Source organism: Acomys russatus, chromosome 2 (assembly GCF_903995435.1).
Source record: "Acomys russatus chromosome 2, mAcoRus1.1, whole genome shotgun sequence".
Classification (NCBI taxonomy): Eukaryota; Metazoa; Chordata; class Mammalia; order Rodentia; family Muridae; genus Acomys; species Acomys russatus.
Window position 1 is genome coordinate 63,385,269 of NC_067138.1, and position 27,640 is coordinate 63,412,908.

The following is a 27,640-nucleotide window of genomic DNA, read 5'->3' on the forward strand; positions in this document are numbered from 1 at the left end:
GGAAGGATAAGTATTAACTGACAAGTTCGGTAAAGAAAACCGGATCTGGTACTTACATGGACTTGTTAAAGTTTCCAACAACACCGGGAGCCTCGCCGGGAGTTGGATAACGGAAGCAAGGGTTATTGGCATTGCAGATAATCCCCTGTATCCAGGGCAGGGTTCCTGCAGAAGGCATGGCTTTATTCGGAAAGTGGCCTGTTGAAATCGAGAAAACATTAGACCTTTGAAGTGATTTTAACACAATCCTTCTCAAACCTGTCTGTCTTATTCACCTTGTCCCGGAAGGCCTGCTTCCTCTGAAGTGACTGGCCCTAAGTTAGGAATCTGACATCAAATAATGGTGACAATGGTTCTGTTTCAGCATCCTCTACGGACTGGGACTCATGACACCAAGCTTGGGAAAGTAGTAAGTGGGGTACGTCAGATCATGGACATGAAGCACTTGGTAAGCAGCAATTGCTTGGTCACCATTTGCTCAGTCCCTACGACAAACCTCCTCTCTAGGAGACACAGAAGGACCTTGGCAGGGACTCGATGCAGTTCCCTCACACTGCAGCTGATGGAGGACTCAGACTTGCACATGGCTGGGGTGGAAACTTCCTTACCAGGATCCCAGCCCAGGCCTCTTCTTCCCAGCCACAGCCTTCACCATCACCTCACCCTTCGCAGACTACTCTCATACCTGCCTTCATCTGGCAAACGTCTGTCAGTCTCACCTCCTCCAACAACCCAGAAGATCACCAAGATCATCTCAACGGCATGCTCACTTGAGATCAAAGTCAAACTCTATCGGTTTTCTTACTGTTTTGTCACTCCCCGACAAAATGAGGTCCCATCTACCAGGTCACTCATCAAACTCTTCTTCCTATGTGTTCTTGTTTCTTACAAACAAGGACTCAGCCTGTCTGGGTGAGGTCAGAGCTTTCAAAAGCACAGCTAGGGTTGCGGCAAGGATCTACAAGTATTGCTTATGAGAATCAAGATCAATACACTCTGGGTCAGGGGCTCTTACTTCGGAGACTTGCTCATGTTGGGACAAAAGGTTTTGACTCCGGTTCTCATATCCTCAGGGTTATCTGAAGGCTTGGCAAGCATTAGGAACCATGGCTCCAGGTAGTGACTTGCTTGTATCGACATAGACTCGGGAGTCAAACCAACTGAGGCTAACACTTTGTCCTTGCCAGGTGCAAGACACAATCAAGCCAATCTCCAAAGCCTTATTTTCTCACCTGTAAAATGCTGATTGACCTGCAAGCGGTGTTACATGAGCTCGTATCAGCAAGGCATCTTGTGGGCTCACTTTAGTTTTTTATGAGACAGGTTTCACTCTGTCGCTCAGGCTGGCTCAGAGGGCAGAACAGTTTTACAGAGTGGCTGGCACAAGGTAAAGGCTCATGGATGGTCCAGTTAGAATTTCTGAGGCACTGTGGTACTGGCCCTACAGCAGTACTTTCTTTGCTTTTGTCCACCTCACAGCTCCTACCTTCCTCCAAAGACAGTGTCTCTGCACCCTTCTGATTACATGAAAATATGCTAATAGAGACTCCCCAGAAGTAAACCAAAGCCAAGACGGACCTCACTTTACGTATCAGTACTGGGAACTTCTCAGTCTTTGTAAACTTCTATCCATGTTCCAACCAGAGGCAGCGTAGAAGGATGTGACAAGATCTGATCCCCATGGCCAGTCAATGTAGAGACTCTGGCCTGTTCAATGTTTACATAGCTAATCTCTTTACCTCCCTGTTAACAGTTAAAGGAAAACCAAACAAGGCCCCTTGCCTAATGGGCTGCTGCTCATTCAGTGGAGATTTATGTAACCCAACCAAATACTCCAAGGACCACGGGAGTCTCTTCTGTGAAATTGCAGAGATACTGGCCCTGAGGACAGAAGAGTGTAGGTCAAAGGCAAAGATGGGGGAAGACATTTGAGCCTGTCCTGCAGCTGGGCAAGCAAAGACCCTTCCTCTGCATCCCATCTTATAGGCAAATAAAAACAGCATGAGGTTAGGCACTGGGTGTTCAGGATGCCAGCCAAACACTGTAATGGGCACCAAGGAGCCAGAGGAGTCATTAGGACCTTAATGACTCTGACCTAAACTACAGAGATTTATAGGGAAGAATTTCACACTGGTCCTTTATTCTCAGAGGAGAGGCATATCTACAAGCAACCCCTTAGCTTTCTGTTCTGCTGTTCTAGCTGATGCAATCCGAAAGCCATATCTCGAGGCTTTTGTATTTGAGGAATTTGGGTGTGACCTGAATATATAGGATGCCTGTTAGCAAACTAGTATGCAAGTGCCTGCCATTACTTGCTGTGTAAGAGATGGGAAGGAGACCAAGAAATGCAACCAAAAGGTAACTCTAGCCTCAAGAGCTGTCTTGGAAGAACAGAGTCTAGTAAGCCTGTAGGCCTGTTGGAGCTGGTGAAAGATGCGTGGGACAGAAAGCCTTTGGTCCCAATTAAAACTCCTGCACAAATGTTAGTTCTACAGATTTGGACTTTTCTTTTTCTTTTATTTTTGGGGGTGGGGGTGGGGGAAGGAGAGTTTCTATACACGGTCTCTCTATGTAGGCTTGGCTGCCCTGGACTCACTTTGTAAACTCACAGCGATCCATCTGCCTCTGCTTCCCGAGTGCTGGGATTAAAGGCATGTGTCACCACTCCGGGCATTGGGCTTTTCTACAGTATTGCTCCAGCCAGTCAGCTATCCACTGAGCCTAGCCAGACTAACTCTGTTAGCAACCATGCAAGGTAGGTGTTGCTGGTCTTAGTTATAAAGAAGTTAAAATCACTTGATGACAGTGACACACCTGAAGCCAGGAGCCAAACCCATGGAGCCGTCCATTTCTAGCCATTACTGTATTCCAATGCTCATTGTCGGGGATGTTTTCAAAACCCACATTGTGTGAGTGAGTGAGTGAGTGAGTGAGTGAGTGCCAGGTGACCTGGATTTTATTCTACCTTTACTAGGTACATAACTTTGGGCAAGTCATTATAGATGTGTGAGGCTCAGTTTAGCTACCAAGAAATTAAAGCAAATGATAATAAAGTCTATTATACAAGGCTGTAGAGAACCAAATGAAACACAATGTTAGTCAAATTAAGACATTATACACAAAAGTTGTATATGTTCTATGAGCTGGAAAGGTAGCTAGCTCAGTGGTTAATCCCACAAAGTGCTCTTGCAGAGGACCTGAGGTCAGGTCAGATGGTTCACAGCTGCCTCCCACTGCAGCTCCATGAGCTCTTACACCTCTGGCCTCCTCAGGCACCTGCATTCATGTGCACTGACACATGAGTACTCTTTTAAACTTTTAAAAAAATCTTTAAATGTTCCAATACGTGTTCCATGATTTTCAGCCATGTGATTAACAGACAATGCAAACACAAGGACCACCAGGAACGGGGATACTGGCATTTGAAACATTACCTTAGGGTGATTTTTAACCATCACTTTCTGACCCTTTACTAAGGTTATTTTACTACCATGATTTTAAATTGTGTGAAACAGGTGTTAACTATTATTATCATCATCACTGTCATCACCATTTCCTGAGACTGCAGAAATCTCCACAGAGTTCATGCCCAATCAAAAAAAAAAAACAGAACAAAACAAAAAAACATGTAAATCCCAGACTTTCTGTTCCAAGCCATCTCTGGTGTTTTCCTGAAGATGGCCTCTTTGGAAAGGTTCAGTTGTGAGCACACTCACTCCCTAGATCTCAGCGGCCGGCACTGAGTCTCAGGCATGCCCCACAGATACTCACACTCATGTTGTTCATAGGGCGGGTAGTTCAGGCGGACAGAGATCAGGATCAAGAAGATGAAGAGAGGCCAGGCCACTTCCAGCAACAGCTGACACTGAGTAGAAAACAAAACACAATAGCCTGAATTTTAAAAGGTAACATGGTAGCCAACTGCTTTTGGGTGCTGAGCTTTAATTATGTTGAACTATGTGTGACATCCCGTAACATCCCATTCCATACCTGTTTTAAGGCAGGAAAAATCATCCCCGCCTGCTTCTTCAGGCTCCCTTCTACCCAGTCTTCAAGACTCAACCGTTAACACTGTCAGCCTGAGCTAGGACGTCCTTCTCCTGTGCCCACACACCCAGAAACATGAACCGTGTCCCTCTGTCACATCTCCCCAGGCCCAGGAAGTGATCTGTTTCAGTTAGCAGCTTCGGCACAGCACCCTCACCATCTCACTGGGCACACTTCTCATTGCCGAATACACCCTTGTAGACTATGGTTGCTTGATCTCTTGATATTCCCCGCTATGAAGAGACGTAAACCTTCTCAGGACGCCTGGTTAGGGGACATTTGGCAGTTGGCTTTTGTTTTTGTTTTATCTTGTTGTCTGCTTTTCCTAGTTTAAATAAGTAGCTTTTAAATTTTTTTTTTTTTTTTTTTTTTTTTTGTTTTTCAAGACACGGTTTCTCTGTGTAGCCTTGGCCATCCTGGACTCACTTTGTAGACCAGGCTGGCCTCGAACTCACATGATCCGCCTGCCTCTGCCTCCCGAGTGCTGGGATTAAAGGCGTGCGCCACCACGCCCGGCAGCTTTTAATTTTCTAAGAGCTTTGGAAGGAACTGAAACAAGAATGTTCCAGGACAAAAACAGGCAGTTTTTATGCTTTCCTGTGTTCCCTTAAACTTTCCACAACAAGGCCGGGCGTGGTGGGGGTACGCCTTTAATCCCAGCACTTGGGAGGCCACAATAAGCCCCTGCTACCACTAAGTATAATGAGCCGTTTACACAAACAGCACACACCAGGATAGTGTGGGAGAACCATGCTGAAAATGGGTCCCCAAGAACAGTGACGAATCTTCCTAAAGATGTCCATAAACAATCCCGAAGAAGCAGTGCAACTTTAAGGTTGCGAACGGCGCTCAGCCCTTTCTCTTTCCCTTCATAGAAGATGCCATATTTCCTGTTCCTTTGGGTGAGGCTGATGGGCATGGGATGCAAATCCTGGCACGGTGCAACTTTTATTTGCCAACTACACCTCAGTAAACTGGGTAGGATGGGGGTGGCTATGACTCTCTAGCAAAGAACACAGCCTGGATTTTTTTTTTTTTTAAACACTGGAAATAACTGTTCTCCCAGCAAGGCTGGGGCTCTTCCTTTGAGCGCCCAGATCTCTGTGTCTTTATCTGCACTGTGTTTACATATGAGCTTGTCCCCTCTGTTACTATGCTCTCAGTAAGCCTGAGACACAGTCAGGGCTAAACATGGTAAGCGTGTGTTGAGTAAGAGAACGAACTGAAATTTATAAAATCAGAAAGATGGGAGGAAAAGCAGCAGATCCCTCTGGGAGGGCAGTTTGGTAATAAGCACTCAAAGAACATGTTTACCACCTTTGGCCAAGTAGTGTTCCTGGGAATTCACCAGAAGAAGCAAAGTTAAAAAACAAACAAAACAAAACAAAACTCAGAAAGCTGTATCCATGAATGTATCCACTCACTGAAATGCTGTAACTGTAAAGTACTGTAAACAAGTAAGTTAACTGTTCAGTAAAGGAGAAATGGTTACACTAATGTACATCTAGTGGGCAGCATATTGCTTGGTCACTATATCAAGTAATGAAACACAGAGATCACTTAGCAAGAGCCTGGTATGCAGAACCCAGTGCATTCTAAGCCTGCAGATTTATAAAACCACTCACATATATTACTTAGCAAACATAGAAATAAAGCTTTTTATAATGGCGTGACCATAAATGAATTTAGAAATACTAAGAAACCCTGAAAAATGGAGAGTTAAACAATGTAGACACGCAGTCATTTATCCTGAGGCTCCGAAGTCACTATTTCAACTAACAAAATAAGCCGAGTGTGGTGGAGCATGCCTTTAATCTCAGCACTCGGAAAGCAGAGACAGGCGGGTCGCTGTGAGTTGGAGGCCAGCCTGGTCCACAAAGCGAGTGCAGGACAGCCAAGGATACACAGAGAAACCCTGTCTCAAAAAACAACAACATAAATCAACCAGCAAGATAAACAGAAACTACCATTTATTGAGGGCCCAATATGCATCAGGCTCTTTTTACATCGTCCCCTTCCCTTAATCCTCACAACATGGTTGTATGGGTGGAAGCACTGAGAAGTCTACTGCTTAAGGCTGAGCCAGTCACAGAACCAGTGGGCAGCAGACAGAGACCAACAGCTGGCTGTATGTGATTCCAGTGGTCACCTGAAGTTCTATTTGACAATGGCAGGCATCTCCAGTAGGGACCAATACAATCTCCTTACATGGACTAAAACCGTCTATAGGTCCCACAGACACCAGGTGAGATAACATCCTGTAGATGGATTAACAGTTACAGCTAACACTGAGCACGTATTGTCCCCTGGGGGATTTCTGTGCCTCGTGTTCCCAATAGTTAGTTTGCAGTGACCCATCATACAGGCGGCAATGACACTGTAAGTGAAGAAGAGAAGCTCAGCCGAATAAAGAGCCACTGGAAGCCAAATCTCTATGCCTAAATGTGGGCAGCACCTGCCAGGTGCTCTCATATCTCTCAGGGTTACGCTAGAGGCGAACGCCTTCTAACACATCACACATTCCATGCCTTGAGGTGGAGGCTAGCACTGGGCAGCCCCACAGGGCACAGATCCAACCCAATAATGCAAGGCTCCTGTTTCTGGACACCTCTGCAGCCCCCACCCTTAGGACCTACGAAGCAAGCGGGTGGTCAGATTACACGGATCAGCTGAAATCATGAATGGATCGCACTCACAGTTCTCATAGCAAAGCACAAAAAGAAAATCTTACACGTCATTTTCAGGAGGTGAGGCCAGTGCATGCGACCAGATCAGGGAAAGAGACAGGAAGCAAACTGACAGTGATGACTATGGTAGCCAACACACACACACACACACACACACACACACACATACACAGACACACACCCCTACCTTTCATGGTCAGACAACCAAATTAGGAATATTACTGCAACACTCACTTTACATATGAGGAAACTGGGGCTGGTTAATAAACTGCCCAAGGATATTGGTATATGAAAGAGCTTAGATTCAAAGCCAATCTAACTTAAGGGCCTCTTCTCTTGGACACTTTCCCTCACCATGTAGAGCATGTAGACTCCTGACCTTTCAAAGCCTCTACTGAGCTGAGCACTAACATGTATGTATGTATGCATGCATGCATGAAAGAAAGAAAGGAGACTGCCCACAACATTCACACGACCAAAATCAGAGCTCATGTGAGATACAACTTAATTATGTCTCTCTACCCTCTGCCTCCAAACATATTTTTGTCTCTTAACATCAAACCCACTCCCAAGCTCAGAACTTTCCATGTATTTCTTTCCTATATACGCTCCCTCGGGAATCTAAACTTGACATCTTCAGGAACGCTATTCCAGATCTACTCATGGAAGTCAGCTTTCTCCTGCACCTCTAGCCTTACCACTCGTCCTCAGAATAAGGCTTGAATCAAACAGCTTAGGGACAAAGGCTATGCCTCTGCCATGAGAAGAAGCTCCTACAGAAGACTCTCAACAAGTCTTTCATGGGTACCCCAATTCTCTGAGTTCCCACCGCAGAGCGACAACGGTGGGGAATGTTGTTTTCGAGATGTGGCTGTCATCAATGTCACAGCTGCCCTAGGGAAGCCCACAGCACACTCTGCAACCCTTTCTCCTAGCTCCCCATCTCCAAGCTGGGGGTCTGGAACAGGCACCTCTACAGCAGGACTTCTCACCAAAGTACATTTGGCACTGGGGGGCAAGATTGTGCCAACCAAATGTCCCTGGATGGAGGAAGGGCGGGGCCCTCTGTTGAGAGCTGCTGTTGTGAACTTAGAAGGGACAAATGTTGCTTCCTGTAAATGACACAGCATACGACCTAGGAAGCAGGACTGCGCTCACCATGATGAGAGTCCACAAGCACCAAACCAGTTTGGCTGTCCTGGACTCCCTTTGTAGACCAGGCTGGCCTCGAACTCATAGCGACCTGCCTGCCTCTGCCTCCGAGTACTGGGATTAAAGGCATGTGCTACCATGTTTGGCCAGTTTTGCATTTTCACTTAGGGCTATGCCAAACTGCACACACCACACATGATCCTGTCCATGTGTGTATTCGTGTCTAGCTTTTGCTCCTGGTTGCAGAAGCTAATACACCACAGTCCAGGCACTGCCTGGGTACATCTAGCTACCTAACCTAAGGATGCAACAGTGGTGTTCTTACTGCCAAGATTTATCCTTATTAATTCAAGGTTGGAGTAGTTCAAGGGCTGTGTTTAAAGAATACAGAAAACTCGGTGGAATAAAATTTGGCCCTAGGCCCAGGGGTTCTGCTCAATCTATGGCACCAACCAAGGACAATATGTGCAGTCATCATCAAACCCCTACCCAGACCTAGCCAAGGGACAGGATATTCTCCACAGTTAAGTGGTGACTGGGGACTGACTTTCACACGAACTCTGGTGCCGCATATTTGGCCACGTCTCCTTGATAGGGAGGCCCGATGGCACTTGGAGGGAGGATAGCAGGCTACCAAGAAGAGACTTGATACCCTCAGTCACAGTCATAGGGAACAGGAATGGGGTGAAAGTAGGAGGGAGGGAGGAATGGGAGGATGCACAGGATGGGATAGCAATTGAGATGTAATATGAATGATTTTATTTTTCAATACAAATAAATAAATAAATAAACGTAAAATGTATAAAGCTTTTTAAAAAATTGGCCCTAGGAAGAGGTTGTCTAAATAAAAGTAGTTAAGAAAAATTTTTTTTTTGTATTTGAAAAAAGAAGTGATTGTTTCTTATCACTGAGCTGAAGATGGCTGAGACTGCGATGGGGTATAGACAAGGAATCAGAGAATGACACAGAAAACAAAGAGAAAAAATACTTTTGTCTACAGCATGGTCACTAATCTAGGCAACATGACAGAATTAACCAAAACAAACTGAAACTGAATCACAACCAAGAAAGTCTTGTAACAATAGTGTTGTATACACCTTTAATAATCACCTAAGTTGGCTGGACATAATGGCGCACACCTTTAATCCCAGCACTCAGGAGGCAGAGGCAGGTGGATCTCTGTGAGTTTGAGACCAGCCTGGTCTACAACAAGAATCCAGGATAGCCAGGGCTCTGTGTAACCGAGAAACCCTGTCTTGAAAAAAACCAAACCAAACAAACAAACAAAGAAATCAATAAGTTAATACAATGTGGAGCAAAAAACATTAACGACACTGAGAAAATACAGTATAGAAAATAATTATAGATATGGCTGAATGATTTCAAAAGCTAAAAGGAAAATAGGACAAGGAGTTCCCCAGATACCAGACTGCTCATAAAAGGGAGACCTATGTGCCCTGAGAGCACCAGGTAGCTAGCTCTACAGTTACTACCCACTGTCAACTTGAGCAGCTTAAGAAACATGAGGAAATTCCTAAGCCACACCTTTGAGTGTACCTGAAAAGGTGTTTGTAAAAGTTTTAACTGAGCAAGCAAGAGACTCTCTAATTGTGGGCAGCATCACCCCATGGACTCGGGTACCATACTGAGTAAAAAAAGAAAAAGGGGAGCGCTCATCTCCTGCAGCTTCCTGATGGGAGAGGTAGTATGACTGCCATCTCATGCTCTCATTATGATACCTTCCCTGCTATTATGGGCTGGACCCTCAAACTGCAAACCAAATTAACCAGTTCTGCCCCTAAGTCTCATCCTGTGAGGTATTTGAGGAATTACTCAGTGGTGAAAAAAAATTATACGGCAACAAACACTTCAAATAACCAAATGAAAGACTCCAGAATATTTTCCTACACGGATAGAGTTTATAAATGTCCCAAAAATAAGTAGGAAAGGAGCTATTGTATAACAATGTGTATAGACATGGTATGACATGAAAATACAGAATTAACTTCAGATCTGTCCCTAATACCACAGACTTCATGACATGTAGAAAACCTGAAGTAAAATCTTAAAAATCAAACCAGGTCAAAGCTAGAGGGATGGACAATTTACAAATCGGCCCTGGCCTCCAAAACTCTACAGTCCAATGCCAAAACACTCAGAACCCCCATAAGGACTATTAAAACTTTTGGAAGGACACTGGGTCACACACTTCAAAGGGCATTTCACTCTGGCCCAGAATTCCTACTCCTGAGATCCTGGCCTAAGGAGGTAACACAAAAGAAAAGGCTACATGCATAAAATTCTCAGGATTTCATTTGAAACAGCAAACACTAGGTGCAAGCTAAGTGTTGCAATAGGGTGTGAGCTTATACTGTACTGTGGACTTCACTAACAGCTCTCTGGGATGCCAATGGCATCACTCCACAACAGACTGAGAGCCAGAAGGTCTGACACCCCCTTACTTACCAATGATGCTTTTTTCACTTGTGAAACAACTCACAGAATTATTGTGAAAAATGGAGGCATAATAGATATAAAAGTACTTTCAAACTCTCAAGTGCAGCCTACACATCAGCAGTCATCATGAGAAAGACTATTTACAAATATGAGAAGATGCAAGGCAAGCAACGCTAAGCAGAAGAACAGGGAGCATTAGCTGGTGTGTGTGTGTGTGTGTGTGTGTGTGTGTGTGTGTGTGTGTGTGTGTGTGTGTGTGTGTGTGTGTACAGAATGACAAATGCTTCCTGGTGTTCTCACCACTTAAGTTGCCTCAGTGTCAAGGTCCAGAGGACAAACCCTGTTAGCTCCTTTCAGATAGAAAACTAAACTCAGCCTTTCTTCCAACCCTGTCTCTCAGCCCAAGAATATAGTGCCTCGTTCCCGATGTTAGCAGAATTTCCTACTCTGGTGCCCCATATTTGACCACGTCCCCTGGATGAGGAGGCCTGGTGGCACTCAGAGGAAGGATAGCAGGCTACCAAGAAGAGACTTGATACCCTATGAGCATTTACAGGGGTAGGAGGTCCCCCTCAGTCATAGGAGAAGGGATTAAGGGGAAAATGGGAGGGAGAGAGAAATGGGAGGATACAAGGGATGAAATAACAATTGAGATGTAATATGAATAAATTAATAAAATATATTTTTAAAAAATAATATAGTGCCTCTGAGCTAACACCACTGCTTCTGTTCTGGGGCTCTAGGCTTGAATGCCACGCCCTCCCGTTCTAAAGGAAGTCCCTACGCACACTGCACAGAGCACCGCAGTTCATCACTTTACTCCTAACACTCACAGATGATGATATTGTTATGTATGTGCTGATACCATTTCACATCTTCTTCCCGCCATAAACTCTAAGCTCCACGCGGACACACCCTGTCTGGTTTATCGACACATACCCAGCACTGTCTCCTGCAAGTAACAGCCGCCCAGCAAACATTGATCTAAGTGAAACAACAAAAAATGACTAGTTCTAGCTTTCTCCATCTATAGAACAGGAAAGCAAAGCCCTGGAGAACACGGAGGCACAGGGCCGGCCAAGCTGGGACTAAGGACAGGGAAGAAACGTCCTTGGAACCGCAAACAGGAAAGGGAAGGGAAGTTCCCACACACTCTGTGACCGTCTCTAACTGCTAATTGTAGTCATGTGTATCCCTTTTCATTCCAGACTGTCCCCAGTAGTAGTACTCCAAAGTGATTTAAAAGTTAGGATTTGCTGTTTCTCTTAAAGGCAAAGATAAGAGTCCATTTGGCCGCGTCACTTTGTCCCTTCAGCTTCGTGGAGACCTTGGCCTTTGGATCAAGCCCAAAGCAAGAGGAATATCCTGATATCCTGAGGTCCACCACCCCCTTTCCTGTCCCGAGGGCTGTTTGCGTATAACTACTGTTGCCCACACACAAGCTGACTGCTACTTTGGACCCAAACTGAGCTTTGGACCCTTTTGCAACTCACTTCAATGTATCTTTGCCCAAGGGAAACACTGGAAAACTAACTCTGGTTGATGGACCCCATGAGTGAGCACAATAAAAGGACAAAGAGGGCCCATAATATTATCTGCCACTGAGGACACAAGGGCCACGCTGCCTTTAATGGGGGTTATCCTGGGGTTCATTGCTCAGCTCCAGGCTTTCCACTAGATGCTCCAAGATGTTCAAAGTACAGAGCAAACAACACATTTACCACTCATCAGGCAAATTCTTATCATGCATGTCGCAAGTGCCAAGCTCTGGGTTGTGGGGTTCAGGGTATAGGCACTCTCAGGATCAGGGGAACAGGCAGTGAATTTCCAGGCACTGTGGGCTATCAGGGGCCTTCTCACATCTCCCCCTTCATAATGGGCAGGACGGGTCTGACTCTGAGTCAAGAAAGCAGCACTGAAAACCCACAAAAGTTCCCATCCTTAAAAAACAGAACCAGGTGGACTAGACAGTAGCCACACATTATCAGCCACTGCTGAGGATAAAGCAAAGCCTATTCTTAAAATGCCCAGCCTCTAAGGACGTGAGGAGATGGGTTCTGATGTTGCCTTCAGGATGATCCTGTGTCCATCACAGCCCCAGCTCCATCAGCTGTATAAGAGGCAGGCCAGATCTTGGCCAGCACCTGTTCTGCTGATTTAAGTATCTATATCTATGACATGAAATCCACTGCTTTTTTTTTTTTTTCCCTGATTCTTCAAAATGGATTTACTTCAGAAATCAGTAAGGGAGATAACTCAGTCAAGCTGGTAAGCAGTGTTGCTGTATCTTACAAAGGCCATCTGTGTCCGAGGACTGTGCCCCTACTTCCTACGTCAACAAGAACTCTCCCGTAAATTGCCTTAGATTAAGGCTGCCCATCTTTCTAATCCTGATACCTTTAAATGCCTAAGCATAAGGCAAATGCAGCCCTGAGCAGGAAGCAACAAGCTCAAATCTAAGAAAGACTGGCTTGGGGTTGATGACCCTACACCACGTCTTATGATCCTGGACAGCGTGCTCCTGTCTCCTTGCCTGGGCACAGAAACCCGTGCCCAGCACCTCCTCCCCTAAGTTTGGCAATGTTTTCCAGCTGCAAAATATTGGGAAGGGGGATGGGCACTGAGATCTGTAGTAAGGAGCGCTCAGCCTCTTGCCCCAGACCAGCTTCCGCTTGCTTGATGGGTCCAGAGGATGTCTTCCACATTTGGTGCAACAATACATTTACCACTCCATACCCACTCTCACTGCTAAAATGATGTTTTGTTTGCTTGTTTGTTCCTGTAACTCACTAATGGACTGACCCATCAAGTCAGAGACAATTTCCCACCAGGTAGGAAACTGACATAAGGAGGAAGGGCAAGAAATATGCACCAAAGCATAAAGGCAAATATAACAGACTTAGGAACATCAGGTGCAGGAGTTAGGAGTTAGGTAAGAGAAAAGTCAGAGCCTAGCATGGTGGCACATGCCTCTAATCCCAGCACTCGGGGAGAGTAAGGCAGGCAGATCTCTGTGAGTTCAAGGCCATCCTGAGACCAGGACAGACAAGGATACAGAGAAACCCTGTTTCAGAGAGGGGGGGAGGGAGGGAGGGGAGAGAGAGAGAGAGAGAGAGAGAGAGAGAGAGAGAGAGAGAGAGAGAGAGAGAGAGAAGGGGGGGGGGGGAGGGAGATAGAAGAAATGTCAAAATTTTTAAAAATTTTAAATGATACCATTAAAAGATGATATAAGGCTGGGCATGGCAGTGCACAGCTATAATCCCACCACCAGGAAGGTGAAGCCAGGAAGGAGGATCAGGAGTTTAAAGGCAGTCTTGGCTACATGGTGAGCTCCAGGTCAGCCAGGATACCTGCAACCTGATCTCGAAAAGACCAATAAATAAACAGCAGGCTAACATAGCTTTTGTTAGTCTAACATAGTCTAACATACGATTGCTGGCGTCAGTAACTCTAGTAGTACAGTCCTCTGGAAAAAATCCCTTAGCGTCTCCATGCATTCAATTTGTTACCTGTACCATAAGGGAAAGCACTACCTCATGGGTTTAAGAACCACTAATACAACTAATAAGCCATTTCATTGCTTATTTGATTCAGCGGTGGAGCACTGGCCTACCATGTGCAAGGCCCTGTAGTCAATCCACAGCAATCATAAAACAAGTACATAAATAACACACAGGCTTACAGAAGCATGTTCTAATTATCTTCTTTCATATAATATATTACTGTGCACTGTATTTTGCTATTATTACTAATGAGAGAGGACATTCTCGGCATTGCTCTCTCACTAGTGACCTTGAATTCAAATTCTTCATTGGAAGCATGAAAAGATAAACAAAAACTTTCTAAAACCAGAAGCTCTCCCCCTCCCTCCCTCTCCCTCTCTCTTCTCCCCCCCCCCCCCCCCGTGTGTGTGTGTGTGTGTGTGTGTGTGTGTGTGTTCAAATGAACATTAGAAGGATTATTCTTGGGTTTTCCATGAAGATTTTAAACTCTCTGCATTTCCATTTCAATGATCATCTGAACAAATTCTAGTACACTTATCTGGATTCACTTACTTTAGCATAAATTATGCCACAAGCCATCGAAGCTCTGGCTTATATTAATGTAAGCAACTGTAAGATCGTAACAGCCTACTGATGGGATTGGACTAAAGGAAAGCCAAATGATATCAGTGGGTGTTGCTGAAGTGGAAACATGATTGGAGAACTATGTCATTAGCACTAAGCAATATAGACTGGCCAAATTCAAAATAGTCAATCTTAGCCGAGTGGTGGTGGCACATCCCTTTAATGCCAGCACTTGGGAGACAGAGGCAAGCCGATCTCTGAGCCCAAGGCTAGCTTGGTCTTCAGAATGAGTTCCAGGACATCCAAAGCTACACAGAGAAACCCTGTCTCGGAAAGAAAAAAAAAAAGAAAGAAAAGAAAGAAATTGGCGAGTGTTGCATCATCTACCACCTTACTTCGCATGCTGAAATAAGATTCCAGCTAAACAAAATCAATTTTCTTATTACACTTAAAGCGATAATTTGATTTTGTTTTTCAGTTTTGTTTGCATTTGATTTGTAAATCTGTATGGGACCTATGGTTTTATCATCAAGGTTTAGATCTATTTTTACTTACATATGTAAGACATTTTATAATATAAACATCAGTAAAAAAAAAAAAAAGAACCTTGGTATGTTTGTTCTCTTAAAGAAGATCTTCAAATACTATTCTACTTCTAGAAACACTAAATTAAACTCTTCTCAAGGTTCACTAAAGATGCTTGCGTTTCGAAAGCTTAGTTGGGTTACGGGCAGGTTGAACTTCATTAAGGCAGCCAAGTGGAGACGCAAAGCTTGAAAAGTGCAAGACAGGAAACAGATCCAAAGTTGAGCTACAGAGACATAGAGCTAATCCAAGAGGGCAGATGAGAAGAGATGGTCAGAGATAAAGGCACCACATGAAAGGCCTTCCCACTCCTCCATGGGGGGAAAAGAATGACATTCACCTATGAAGGGATGGTGGGCTTCCTGCAGCATTCAAAGAAACACTGGCCCACGTGGGAAGTGGGTGGTTTAGATACCTCCACGGAAATGACAAGACTCGGTTACTACAATATCCCAGGCTGTTGTTAATGCCGAGGAAGGCAGTCCAGCCTGAGGCTGAGATTGCCAGGTACATACGTATCTAAGACATGGTTCGTTATCTCACTTCACAGGAACACTGGCGCCCACAGAGTGCTCGTGGGACGTCAGTCAAAGGGGATAGAGGGGTGATGGGGGGGGGGGGGGGGGAGGGGGGGGGGGGGGGGGGGGGGGGTGACGACGACGACATTTTCTGCCAGACTGCAGAGATCAGAACCCATTCCCAGGAAGTAGCGCGAAGCCAAGCCATTGTTTCCGCCTGGCTGCACACCTCCCTCCATGCTAAGCCACGCGACCATATCAGAGCCACACAGCACACAGTCCTGTGTCCACACACGTGCCAGACTCATTCAATAATCACCATGTGAAAACCAAGGGCCCACCCGTTCCTCCCCCGCCTCCAACCTCCAGCCCAGCCCTCCCGAGAAAGCAAGTAAGAACCCCACAGAGAACCCCACACTCACTGTTTGTCTCCTTCGAAACGTTAGGTTCTTCCACAGCAGCAATCTTAGCTGAGGCCAACAAGCCATGTTACGTCCGCCGGCGCCCACAGCCACCACTGTGTGTGGCTCGAGAGTCCTGGAGGAAGCAGCCAGAGCACACAGCAGTGACGCTGTGGCTGGTCATTAACTGGAAGATAAAGCAAGAGGAAAGAGAGAGCTGTCAGTCACTGCTTCGAAGCCCTATGCTGAGGAGAGCTGTGGCTCCAGCCCTCTCACCAGACAGACACCTCCAACACCAGGTCATGACTCCTGGACTGTCAATCTCCAGAATGTCTACCAGACAGAGCTTCCAGGAGCCTTGCTGGCTGTAGGCTGGGAGCTAAATATAATGGCCCCATCATTTGAGCGCCACTGATATGATCATTTAAGAATGAAAAATGAGCCGGGCATGGTGGCTGGCGCACGCCTTTAATCCCAGCACTCGGGAGGCAGAGGCAGGCGGATCGCTGTGAGTTCGAGGCTAGCCTGGTCTACAAAATGAGTCCAGGATGGCCAAGGCTAACACAGAGAGACCCTGTCTTGAAAAACCAAAAAAAAAAAAAAAGGAATGAAAAATGCAAATGTGACATAAATCCAAGACAGAGGTCAGATATGGCATCCTGGCATCCCAGAGGCCTGCCTCGGTTCCCCCATGAATATATGTATCGTAGCTGGAAATGTCAGCAGCATTTATAAATTCCTCCTCAAGCCTGGAGTGATGTGTGCTATTCCCTAACATTTGCTACAGAAAATGTTTTCATCTGGCCACAAAGCTGGGCCCTTCAAGTGATAAACGGCGTCATTAGCAAGGCAGTTTAAGCAGGTGGAAAAGCTGAGGGCCTGGCTCAGATGATCGTGAGCAAATACCAAAGAAATGCCACCAAGACCTGGCTCCCAGGTGATAAGGACAAATACAGTGAGTTGTGTCTCTGCGGAAAGAAAACGGTGTCCTACAGAGAAGAGAGCCTGCCGAGGCCGGAGCACAGCGTGGCATCTGTGGAAGTGGCAGGCTCCTACAGCTGGAACATATATGTATCACCCTTCTGACCTAGCGCTACCCACACCTGAACTCGTGACCACTTTACTCCTACTCGGGTGTCGCAAAGGTCTCCCTGAAGGGCCATTTCACCATCCTAGGGATTTTCATGAACAGGCTGCACTACAGTCTGTGTGTCCTCGTTACCCACTCCCCAGCTGTATTTATTCAATGCTGGCAAATTCCAAAGAATTCAGAGCTATAAAGCAAGCTAAGGGGTGGAAGGAAACTGGAAAGTGCCAGAAGGAAGAGGGATACTCAGGTGATTAAAGCTGGGACCTGTCAGCAGTTGATAGTCACAGACTCTCGGCAGAAACCATTATTACAAACTGAGTCTCAGTGAGATGGCTTCTAGTGGCCTTCTACTGTAGATGGGTGGGAAATCAGGCATAACACGCTGAGAGACAAAACCAAAAGCCACACTCAAAACCCTTGATCTGGATCAACGCAAAGGAGGTTCTGGGTAGGATTTTTGTTCCCCATGATGCCCTATTATTCCCTAATAAACGAACACTCGGATTAAAAGTTTCTAGGAAAGAAGGAAGGGGAAAAAAACAGATAATTGGGGACATCAGGAAAATGGACGCCCTACAATGGCTACCTCTTAGTGATACAGTAAGTCGGGAATTCTGTGATAGTTACTCAGCAAAACCCAGAAAGGGCACCGGCTACTCATAGCTCCTCACTGCAAAAGGACAACACTTAGGCTAATTCCAGGAGGAAGACCCAGCCAGCCAGTACCACTTGGCTTGCAGTTCCCTGTCGAGCGATGCCAACTGGACTCCCAGCACTGACCAAGTTGTTTTTAAGTGGCACTTAAAACACTAAAGCAACGAATGAACTGGGATTTTCTCCTGCTCAAACCACTCTCCAGGAATCACTTAGCTGATTTATAGGGTACAGAAGTTTCTTAGAGCCCATTGTAAAATGGAGGAAAAGGTTGGAATACAATGCACTGTGGCAAAAGGAAAATTGACCCTCAGAATGAACCGTGGTAGGCACTAGCCCCCAGGATGCCCAACTGTGTTCCCGGGACAAGACTTATGGCCTCCCAGTTTTACTGGTACCCTCCAGGAGAGAAATGGCTGACTTATCTACAGAGGACATGCTACTATTTCTAGTTTCTGGAAAGGTGGGGAGGGGTATAAAATAGGGAGGACAAGCTCTGAATAGCTTAGGGTTGGTCTCTGGGACCAAATCCACATCTGTCATTGTTTTCTGAATCCTGAGTAAAGCTGTTCAGTGTAATAGAAGACAGACCCATACACAATATTCATGCAATGAGAAAAGAACAGAGCTCTACAGAGTTCCCTTGAGATACGGGAAGAATTGGGCTTTCAGCCTGGCGTGGTGGTGGCGGCGCAAGCCTTTAGTCCCAGCACTTGGGGAGCAGAGGCAGGCAGATCTCTCTTAGTTCCAGGCCAGCCTGGTCTACAAAGACAGTCCAGGACAGCCAGGGCTCTGTGAAACAGAGAGGCCCTCTCAAAAAATAAAAATTAAAAAAAAAAAAGTTTTCTTGCAGAACACTTTCCTAGAACTTGATGAGTTTCTGAGTCTCCAAAACCAGTTTTGGACCCAAGGGTCGCCAGGGCCTCAGCAAGGATGGCATGAGGCTAGAGGGAAATGCTTCTCTGGCTGTGCACTGTGCAAAAAGGTGACGTTCCAGCCCAGCCCTCCTGCCCACCTCAGGCCCCAAAGCCTGGACACCTGCACCATTTTCACTCACACCCCTATCTCAGAACACGGAGATCCATGCTAAGGGCAACTTTACCCAAAGTGGGGGGCCAACGCCTGAGCCCTTCCACCCAGGTAGCAAAAGCCAATGGGACATTTCCACATCAGTTTTCCAAGGAAGTGAACAAACAAACCTCAAACAGCACAGGGTGGGGAAAGGCAATCCCGTGCACTGGATTTCTCAATGTTTCGAAGTATAGCACACTCGCTCCTGCCCCTACACAATTTCCAGGCACTGGCTGGAAGAGATCCCACGTTAGGAAGATTTGCCAATCCGTAGGATGATCCAGTCTTGATCCTGCATGACTACAGATGCAACTCCACCTGACTTCACAGCACTTGCCTACCCTTCACCGGCTTCCCACCACCCTGGATGGAGGCCTCACCAAGGTTGACTCAACCTCCCAGGAGGGCCTCCAGCAACTGCCATCCCCCCACTCCCAACCCCTACCCCCCTCCACTCTCCACCCCACCCTCATCACCTACTTGGCCATGCCCTGGAGGGCTCAGGGGCCAGAACTAGGAACATGCTGCACTCTCCTGTGCTAAGGACTTCACTGCCCTGTTCCTTGGCCTGGAACAACACTTTCTCCAGAGTTCTGTGCCTGCCTAATTTCTCTACAATTCTGGGCCTCTACCAAGTTGCTACTAGCACAGGAATCTGTCCTGGTCACCTCTCTCTAACCACACTCAAATGAAGGTTTTCTCCAGTGTTTTCCCTTGCAGTCTGTCCTCTTCTGAGGGAGGACAGGGGTATTCCTGGTTCCTTCTGTTTTCTCTGGTGAGTAAATAAATCAGTATTCGCTTGTTAAGCACACTCAGGGGATATAGCCTCAATTAATTTTTTAAAAAATGGCCATGAAAAACAGGGTCGCAGAATTCAAGGGCGGTGGCGTTCTTGAGCCTGTGGTAACTGATTTCTCAAGCTTGATTAACTGATTCAGGCAATTAGTCCTTAGGGAGGGAGCCCTGTGTTCAGGTGCCTCTACAGCATGCTCAAGAGAGTCACAGAGGACTGCAGAGCTTCCCTGGTGACTCCTCGGGCATCCTGGGAAACATAAGTGAATCGTAGTCTACTTTACATAGACATCAGGTTTAGTCAAGGACTAAGGAGACCCGCCTCCCCAAGACCACTGGGGCCATGGAATTAATTGGCTTTCTGCCAAGCTTCATGCTCAAGTCCTTGAGGGTAATCGCTCTGGTTCTTGTCATTAGTCCCACGTTATCAATCTGATAACTTCCACACCCAAACCTTGATTTGTGCAAGATGGCTCTGGATAAAGGGATTTCTCTAACCTCCCACCAACTTGTTTAGCAATTTCCACTCCAAATGCCAGTTTTCAGAACTTACGGCAGATGAAAGTCTGCTAAAACATACCATTCCTGAATGTGCAACAATGCTTAAACCAGTATTTATAGGAAAATGCAAATTTAAAACACAATGCATTATCACCAGCACTAGCAAGTGTGCAGAGTAATCAAACTCAATACACTAACTCCAGGACCATAAGATGCAAGAGCCACTTTGGAAAATTTTGGTAGTTTCTTATGAAGTTATACATTTGGTTATGAAGTGATGCAACCATCTCACCCTCTTTTACCCAAAAGGGGTGAGAACAAACGTCCACACACTGACATATGACATGTTTATAGAAGCCTTATACAGAAAAGCCAGTTGAAAACAGCCAAATGTTCATCAACAATTAAATAAATGAAAATAGAATATTGCTAAGCAACAAAAAAGAACCAATTACTGGCACATGCAACAACATACACAATCTCAACAGCTGTATGCTTAGAGAAATAAAGCAGGCACAGAAGACAACTGTATACTATCTGATTTGATTAGTAAGAACTATGAGAAGGTAAAAGAAGAAAGACTGAAACCAGGCCACTGGTAGTCAGGGGCTATAGGCAGAGAGGAGACAAGACCACAAAGGAGTATTATGCACGACTTAGTATGGGCGAAATGGCTGGAGTACACCATTGTGTCCATCTGTGAAAAGCCCAACTGTATACCTTGAGAGGGGTAAATTTTGCAGCATGTGAATCATACATCAATAAAACCCAACACGAAATAACCTCTTTCTGTTATAATAATTAGCATACCCCACAAATACAACTGTGCTTTAGAGTATCTATGAACTACATACTGTAAAGCCTGATTATGGTAGGATTATTCCTCAAGAGGTGGCAGTGTAGGTAAATATGCAGTCGTTAGTAAGTAAGTCTGCCAATCATCTTCCTCCTCTGCTCTGCCAGGCGCCCATTAACTACAGCAAATATTTAGTGGGTACCTATCGCATCCCATGCACTGCTCCAGACATGAAGAGTCAGTGGAGAGTGAGAAAGGCACAGGTCCTATTCTCAGGGGCCCTCTATTTTAGCAGAGAAAGTAAGAAAAGGCAACATGGGAAGGAGGTTCCCTCTGATGAAGCATCTCTAGAACAAAGTGAGAGACTGGGATAACCTTATGCTGCCTAGCAAGGGTCACGTAAGTATCAGCCAGCACTATAAACTCTTTTCACTTTTCCCTAAAACAAACTAGAAAGCCAGGCGGACTCTGACACTAGCAAAAGGACACACACACACACACACACACACAGAGAGAGAGAGAGAGAGAGAGAGAGAGAGAGAGAGAGAGAGAAAGCAAACAAATAGAGAGAAAGAAAGGGGGCTGGAGAGATGACTCAGAGGTTCAGAGCACTGGCTCCTCTTTCAAAGGTCCTGAGTTCAATTTCCAGCAACCACATGGTAGCTCACAACCATCTATAATGAGATCTGGTGCCCTCTTCTGGCATACAGGCAAAGCACTGTATACATAATAAATGAATTAGATAGATAGATAGATAGATAGAAAGAAGGCAGGTAGGAAGGAAGGACAGAAGAAAGAAGGAATGATAGATTTCATGGGACACTTGATGGGAAAGGAGGCGATGGCCTAGTCACTTTGTACTCTGCCTACCGCTATCTCTTCCTGACCAGGACGTTTGGACATGTTGAACTTGACATATGTAATTCAAAGAGAGATGAGACAAGAGAACTACCAAAAAGCAGGAGGAAACATAATAAAAGGCAAGGAGAAGAATTTATCCCCCCAGTTGGCATGGTTGAAAGAAAAGCAAGAGCTCCTCTCTGTGACCACCTCTACCCTGAAGCATTCGGTCTGTTGACAGAAATGCCGGAGAGGCCACACTGTTACTAGAAACCGCTGCTATAGGGGAACGGAAGGTTGGGCCTGTCCTGTGTCTTCCTTGTAAGAACACAAGCAGGATTCCCTGAGAGGGAGTCGCTCAGCCCATGACTGGCAATGCCTTAGACAGTGACCATTTCTCAACAGCAAAGTCCCCAAGGAGTGACCACACAAGTGTCACGTCTCCCTGGGACTGAGAAGTTCGTCCTTCTGGACAGGAAATGGGTGCAGGCTCCCAAGTCTGTGTTCCATCTGATAGCTGTGTTATAGACTTGGGGTTTAGGGAAATCCTTATCGTGGGCTCCTGCAATCTTACATACGGAGATGTTGAGGACCCCTGGAGGCAAATCACTTACCAGCACTTAGGAGCTGGCACTCAGGTGGCTCTTAAATAACTTTTTTGAGAACCGTCACCAACCTCTTCCCACTATGCTGTTTCTCTTAGTCTTCTGAATGCATTTCTCTTACCGGTTCTGTCCAAGTAGTTCATACACTTAGCATGCGCAGCCAGCAACTAATTTTCATTTTGGGGAAGCAATGGTTATATGACAGGCAATCTCCCAAACTTTCAGTAAACAAATGCGTGTGTTTCTCTATGAATGTGTACAAGCTCTGCTTTCTTTCTTTTTAAAATTGTATTTGTTAATTATGCATACAGTGTTCTGCCTGCAGGTAAACCTGCACACCAGAAGAGGGCATTAGATCACCTTATATATGGTTATGCACCACCATGTGGTTGCTGGGAATTGAACTCAGGACCTCTGGAAAAACAGTCAGTTCTCTTAACTTCTGAACCATCCCTTCAACCCCAGCATTGTTTTCTTAGAACAGATTTATTTCCACAGTTAGCAGAACTGGGACGCAAGGTGAAATTTCTGACCATAGCTGCAGGCATAGCTTACTCCAGCCATCTCTAGATCTCCTTTTCTTAGAGGAGGTAAAATGGGCAAACAAAAGTTGTATGTCTTCAGTGTTTCGTATCTTTAAGTGGTGGGCCGTAAACCACAAAGCAGGAGAGGTGAATCCAACTGTAGCAGACACACAAAGGCTCAGAGCTCAGCTGACCTCCTACTCATGAGATACTGATGCAAAACCAAGAAGCACAGACGAGGCCCGAGCCTTATCCTCAGAGGGTTGTGCTAGGTCCTGAAATACCAGGCATGAGACCTGTAAGGCCGACAGAGTGTGCGTGCTTTAGAAAAGGCCTGCTCTCTAAAAGCCTTTTGGAGCCCAGGTCTCTGGATCAGTAGCCATGTTCAAGGAGAAGCCTAATGAGGGTACTGATAAAGGCCAGAAGACCCAGCCGGCCCAGGCTCTCTGCACCCATGATTTCAGACCGGATGAGCTGCTGTGGAGTGGGAAGGACTGTGAGGCATCCTATCATTTCTTCAAAGCTGACCCACCAGCTTAACACATGCTTCAAGCTATGCTGGCTGCCCTGATGTAGATTTCCTGGCCTCCAGTCACAGGCTCACCATCCCCGAAGCCATCCTTGTGAGTGGTCCCTTAAATGTGCCCCCTCCCAAGCCCTCCAGCCATATCATAAACCTACAGTTGCCACTGAACGAACGGCCCTGGCTTACAGAGACCTAAAGATGGACCACAAGCTGGCACTCAGATACCCCAGAGATGATGTCGCCACCTAAAGGTAAAATTTTAACACCGAAATGTGTGAAAACAAAAGAAGCAAGAGGTCTTCAAGACAAAAAAAAAAAAAAAAATCAACCTCATAATTAATTCATCCTGCCACTCAGGAGAGCCTCGCTGTTTCTAAAGAGGCTCGGCTAAGAACCATCTAATGAAAAACACCGAAGCCATGAGTGCTAGCAATCCCAACAATTAGAACTAGGGGGAGGGGGCAGAAGGGTCCAAAGTACCTAAAGCATCATGCATAGTTCCTGATCATAACAGTAAGATTATAAACAGCTGCACGCGGTTTTTCCCCAACCTGAAACACATATCCCACTTCCCAGACAAAATTTCTTGCTCATAGCTTCATTCTCAAAACAAGAGCTATGAAAAAAAAAAAAAATGAAAACTGAAAGCTGAAGTAAGAAATGAATGTTGCGCCAATCTGTAACTAGCCTTTGAGAAGCAATTCCTCATGTTAAACAATTCCTTGTGTAGTTAACAATTTCTATTCTACATGAAACCCTAACAGTCTAGAGCTACTCCCAGCTTGTCACTGATAGTTAGACAGTCAATGATCCTGTTTACAGCCCTCAGCATTCCAGTGTGGCTGTCAGCTACAGAAATGGTTTCTGGACTTTTTAAACACTTAAATGCCAGGTTTTTCTGGAAGCAGATATGTAACTGAACCCAAATCCTTGTTTCTCTGTAGTAAAATTAGGGGGAAACTCTAACAAAATGCTAGAGATCACCCCTCACCTCCCACTGGTTTCCACTAAACAAACAGAGCAAACTTCAAAGGAAGAATTTAGCAAATAATCTAAGTGTTTGCTTTTTCCCTGGTCAGGGGTATGCAGCCCATATGGAAATGAACCTTCTCTTAGTCAACAAACCAACCTATCAGCAAGACTGACTCCTCATATGGAGAAACTTTTATAAAAATAAATAAATATATACTCAATTGTGATCACAACACTAGAACAAGAGGGACTTTAGCAAGAGGCTATTGTAATCCTTTACCCTGATCTACAAGCTAGCTGCAAGCCCGGATTTGTTCTAAAAACGGTTTTCCAAAAACATCTTGGGAGCTGTGGTCCAGTGGCATATTAGCAACAATCACTGTATCTGGCTCCCATCTCTGAAGGATGCTCTGGAGCATCATGGAAAAAAGGTGCCAGAGCGGGGGAATAGTCACTGACTCTGGCACCCAAAAGACTCTGCCGTGCTGCATCCTCTGCATAAAACAGAGCTAACAATGTATATAAAACATTTATCTGGTTCCGGGAACAAAGTAAGTACAGTACACATTGTTATTACAATAATGCAATGAGAGTGCTACCCACTTCACCAAGTGAGGCTTTCAGCCAGGGTGGGGCTGAGAGTGGGCAGGCAATTAAAGGTATCTCTCTCTCTCTCTCTTGGTCCACAGAGAGAGTACTGTTTCCTTCAAGGGCCTTTCCAGAGCACACTGGAGCTCTCTCCAGTGCCCAGGGCTCTGAGAGAAGTAAAACTTACCTTGGTGTCTCTGACAGCACTTCAGGATACCAGAGTTTTGTCATAAAATCCCCTTATGGGGTCTCTCCTATCTCCACATTGTCCCATCATTTCCCTGTTTTCTATAGCCCACCACAGCTTTCCAGTTAGTCTGACTTGGGTCCTGCCTACGGCTTCCTCTGTCCCATTTTTCCTCCAGCCTCTAAGTCAATCACCTTACAAATTTGGGCTTCATTCATGCATCTCTTTTCAGATCTACCCACACTTTTCTCCAGCCGACTGACTTACCAAGTAGACCTGGCTGTTTTAATGTCCCTAACCCATGGCACTATTTCCAGCTGTGTTTAAAAACAAACAAACAAACAAATAATAACAACAAAACTAAGTTTCAATGGGACAGCAGATGGTTTTCCTCAACATGTCCTGCTTCATTTATTAAGAATTATTCTCAAAAAAACCAATCTTTTCTTGGAGGGGCGGAGGTTGCAGGAGTTGAGACAAGGTTTCTCTGTGAAATAGCCCTCAAACTCAGAGGCCTGAAATCTGTCTCTGCCTCCTTCTTCAGGGATTGGCCACCACGCCAGGCCAATACAATCTTCAACTGGCTAGGCGGAGGTTCTAGAACCCAAGTAAACATACCATGTAAACAGAACACCTTCCATGGGGGCTCGTCCCAAAATATAAAACATTAGGCACTGCTCAGGAGCCTGTAAATCTAAGACTGCGGGTTCAAGACAAAGACTTAAGTGAGGAACCCTTTCAATAGCCGATTACAGCTTTTCCACCTCAACACTTAAGTGCCTTCACTTTTCCCAAACAGCTCTTACCCAGGGCCAGCGTTAAAAGAGCTAGTGAGTGCTACCAGGACCCTTCTCCAGACTGCCCTTTCACCGGGCAGGCTCATGAAGCAGAGCAAGCAGAGGCCATGTGACTCGACCATGCCACAGCACAGCAAGTGCCAACTAACTAGACAAGCGAGAATTTCACCAGGTTGCCAGCTCAGGCACAGAGGCACAGGTTCTTCCTTCTAGTCTGACACCTTCTCTACAAAAAGCCAAACAAGCCACTTTGGCTGGCTGGCCAGCTAGAGGCAGAGTGAAAAGAGGAATAAGACCACAATGCATCCTGAGAAACAAAACCTTGAGGGTGTGTTCGCTTTTTACTTTTTAGTATTGACAAGGCAAACACTGTTATTTGAGGTTTGGGAGGCTCCTGTAAAAAGAGAATCCATCTCAATTGAGTCCAGTATTACCAAAAATTCTATCCATCTCTTTCTTTAAGAGTGACCCTGTTATTAAGATTCCACAAATCAAATATTCAGTGTACCAAAGGAAAAGTATCCAGGGGAAAAATGAAACTAAACTACTGGGTGGGATTTCTGCTGGCCTCCTTTAAAAATAAATAAATAAATTTAAAAGAAAAAAGACTGATTTTTATGGTGCCATTTAAAAATTCCAGTCTTCAAGCAACAATGCACTAAGTAGCTACATCAGTAAGGCCCAGTGTCCCCAAATGGATGTCTGTTTGAAGACACATGCCCTGTTGGTCTCTGAAGGCACAGCCATGCACTCCCCCTTAAGGAAAGCCACCCGAAACCACTCCTTAGCAAAGGAGAGAGCCACCCTCTGATCATGTGAAATGTGGCCACCATAGCAAACCTGGAAAGGGCAATGCTGCCATTAAATCTGCAAAGCCCTAAGACTGACAACTGAATAAGCACAACCTGACCAAAGGCTTGTTTTATTGTGAATTCAAGGTCTTATTACAACTCACACTATTGGGCCAGGTGTGGTGGCTCACGCCCTTAGTCCCAGCACTCGGGATGCAGAGGCAGGTGGATCGCTGTGAGTTCAAGGCCAGCCTGGTATACAAAGCGAGTCCAGGACAGCCAAGGCTACACAAGGTTGCCAGCTCAGGCACAGAGGCACAGGTCCTTCCTTCTAGTCTGACACCTTCTCTACAAAAAGCCAAGCAAGCCACTTGGCTGGCTGGCTAGCTAGAGGCAGAGTGAAAAGAGGAATAAGACCACAATGCATCCTGTCTCAAAAAAAAAAAAAACAAAAAACAAAAACAAGCAAACCAACCAAACAAACAAAAACAAAAAACAACTCACACTATCATTAGCAGTTCTTTTAAAACATACGCCTGCCTCAAATCACAATGAACACTAACCAAAATCAGTACCAGGATTTCATACTTTTGCATAAAGAAGATAGCACCTCCCAGACTTTCCTTCTCATTTGAACTTAGAGATAAAGGACACTTCGTCTTCAAGAGTCTCAATTGAAAGACTCAACTGGCCCAAACAAGACAATAAACAAAGGAGGCCAGGCCAATATTTAAGAATTCAGTGTCCATTTAAGCCTTTTAGATACACCATTGCCATTTTTCTTTACCCTTCTAAAGGTCATCATAACTCTCTAAATACTGGAAGAGCAGAAAGAGCTCAGATTAAGGAATCAAAAGACTAAGAAATTAATTTACAATTAATTGTTGTTTAGAGAGTGAATTTGGGCAAGGGGTCCTATTGCTTTCGGACACAAATAAAGGGCAGGTCTTTATTACCAAGAGACTAAAATGGGTGATTTTAAAAACGAAAAG

The 27,640-nt window shown here is 45.4% G+C and overlaps 1 protein-coding gene across 1 annotated transcript in view; it reads right to left on the minus strand.

Annotated features, from left to right (window-relative positions):
* The window catches only part of Abca1 (ATP binding cassette subfamily A member 1), a 124,188-nt gene that overhangs the window by 89,888 nt on the left and 6,660 nt on the right, over nt 1-27,640 (minus strand). Inside the window, exons 2-4 of the mRNA XM_051162082.1 lie at nt 15,936-16,101; nt 3,772-3,865; nt 57-198 (exon numbers count right to left, since the gene is read on the minus strand). Of these exons, the coding sequence (XP_051018039.1) occupies nt 57-198; nt 3,772-3,865; nt 15,936-16,001 (302 nt within the window). The 5' untranslated portion in view covers nt 16,002-16,101. The remainder of the gene's footprint in view (nt 1-56; nt 199-3,771; nt 3,866-15,935; nt 16,102-27,640) is intronic.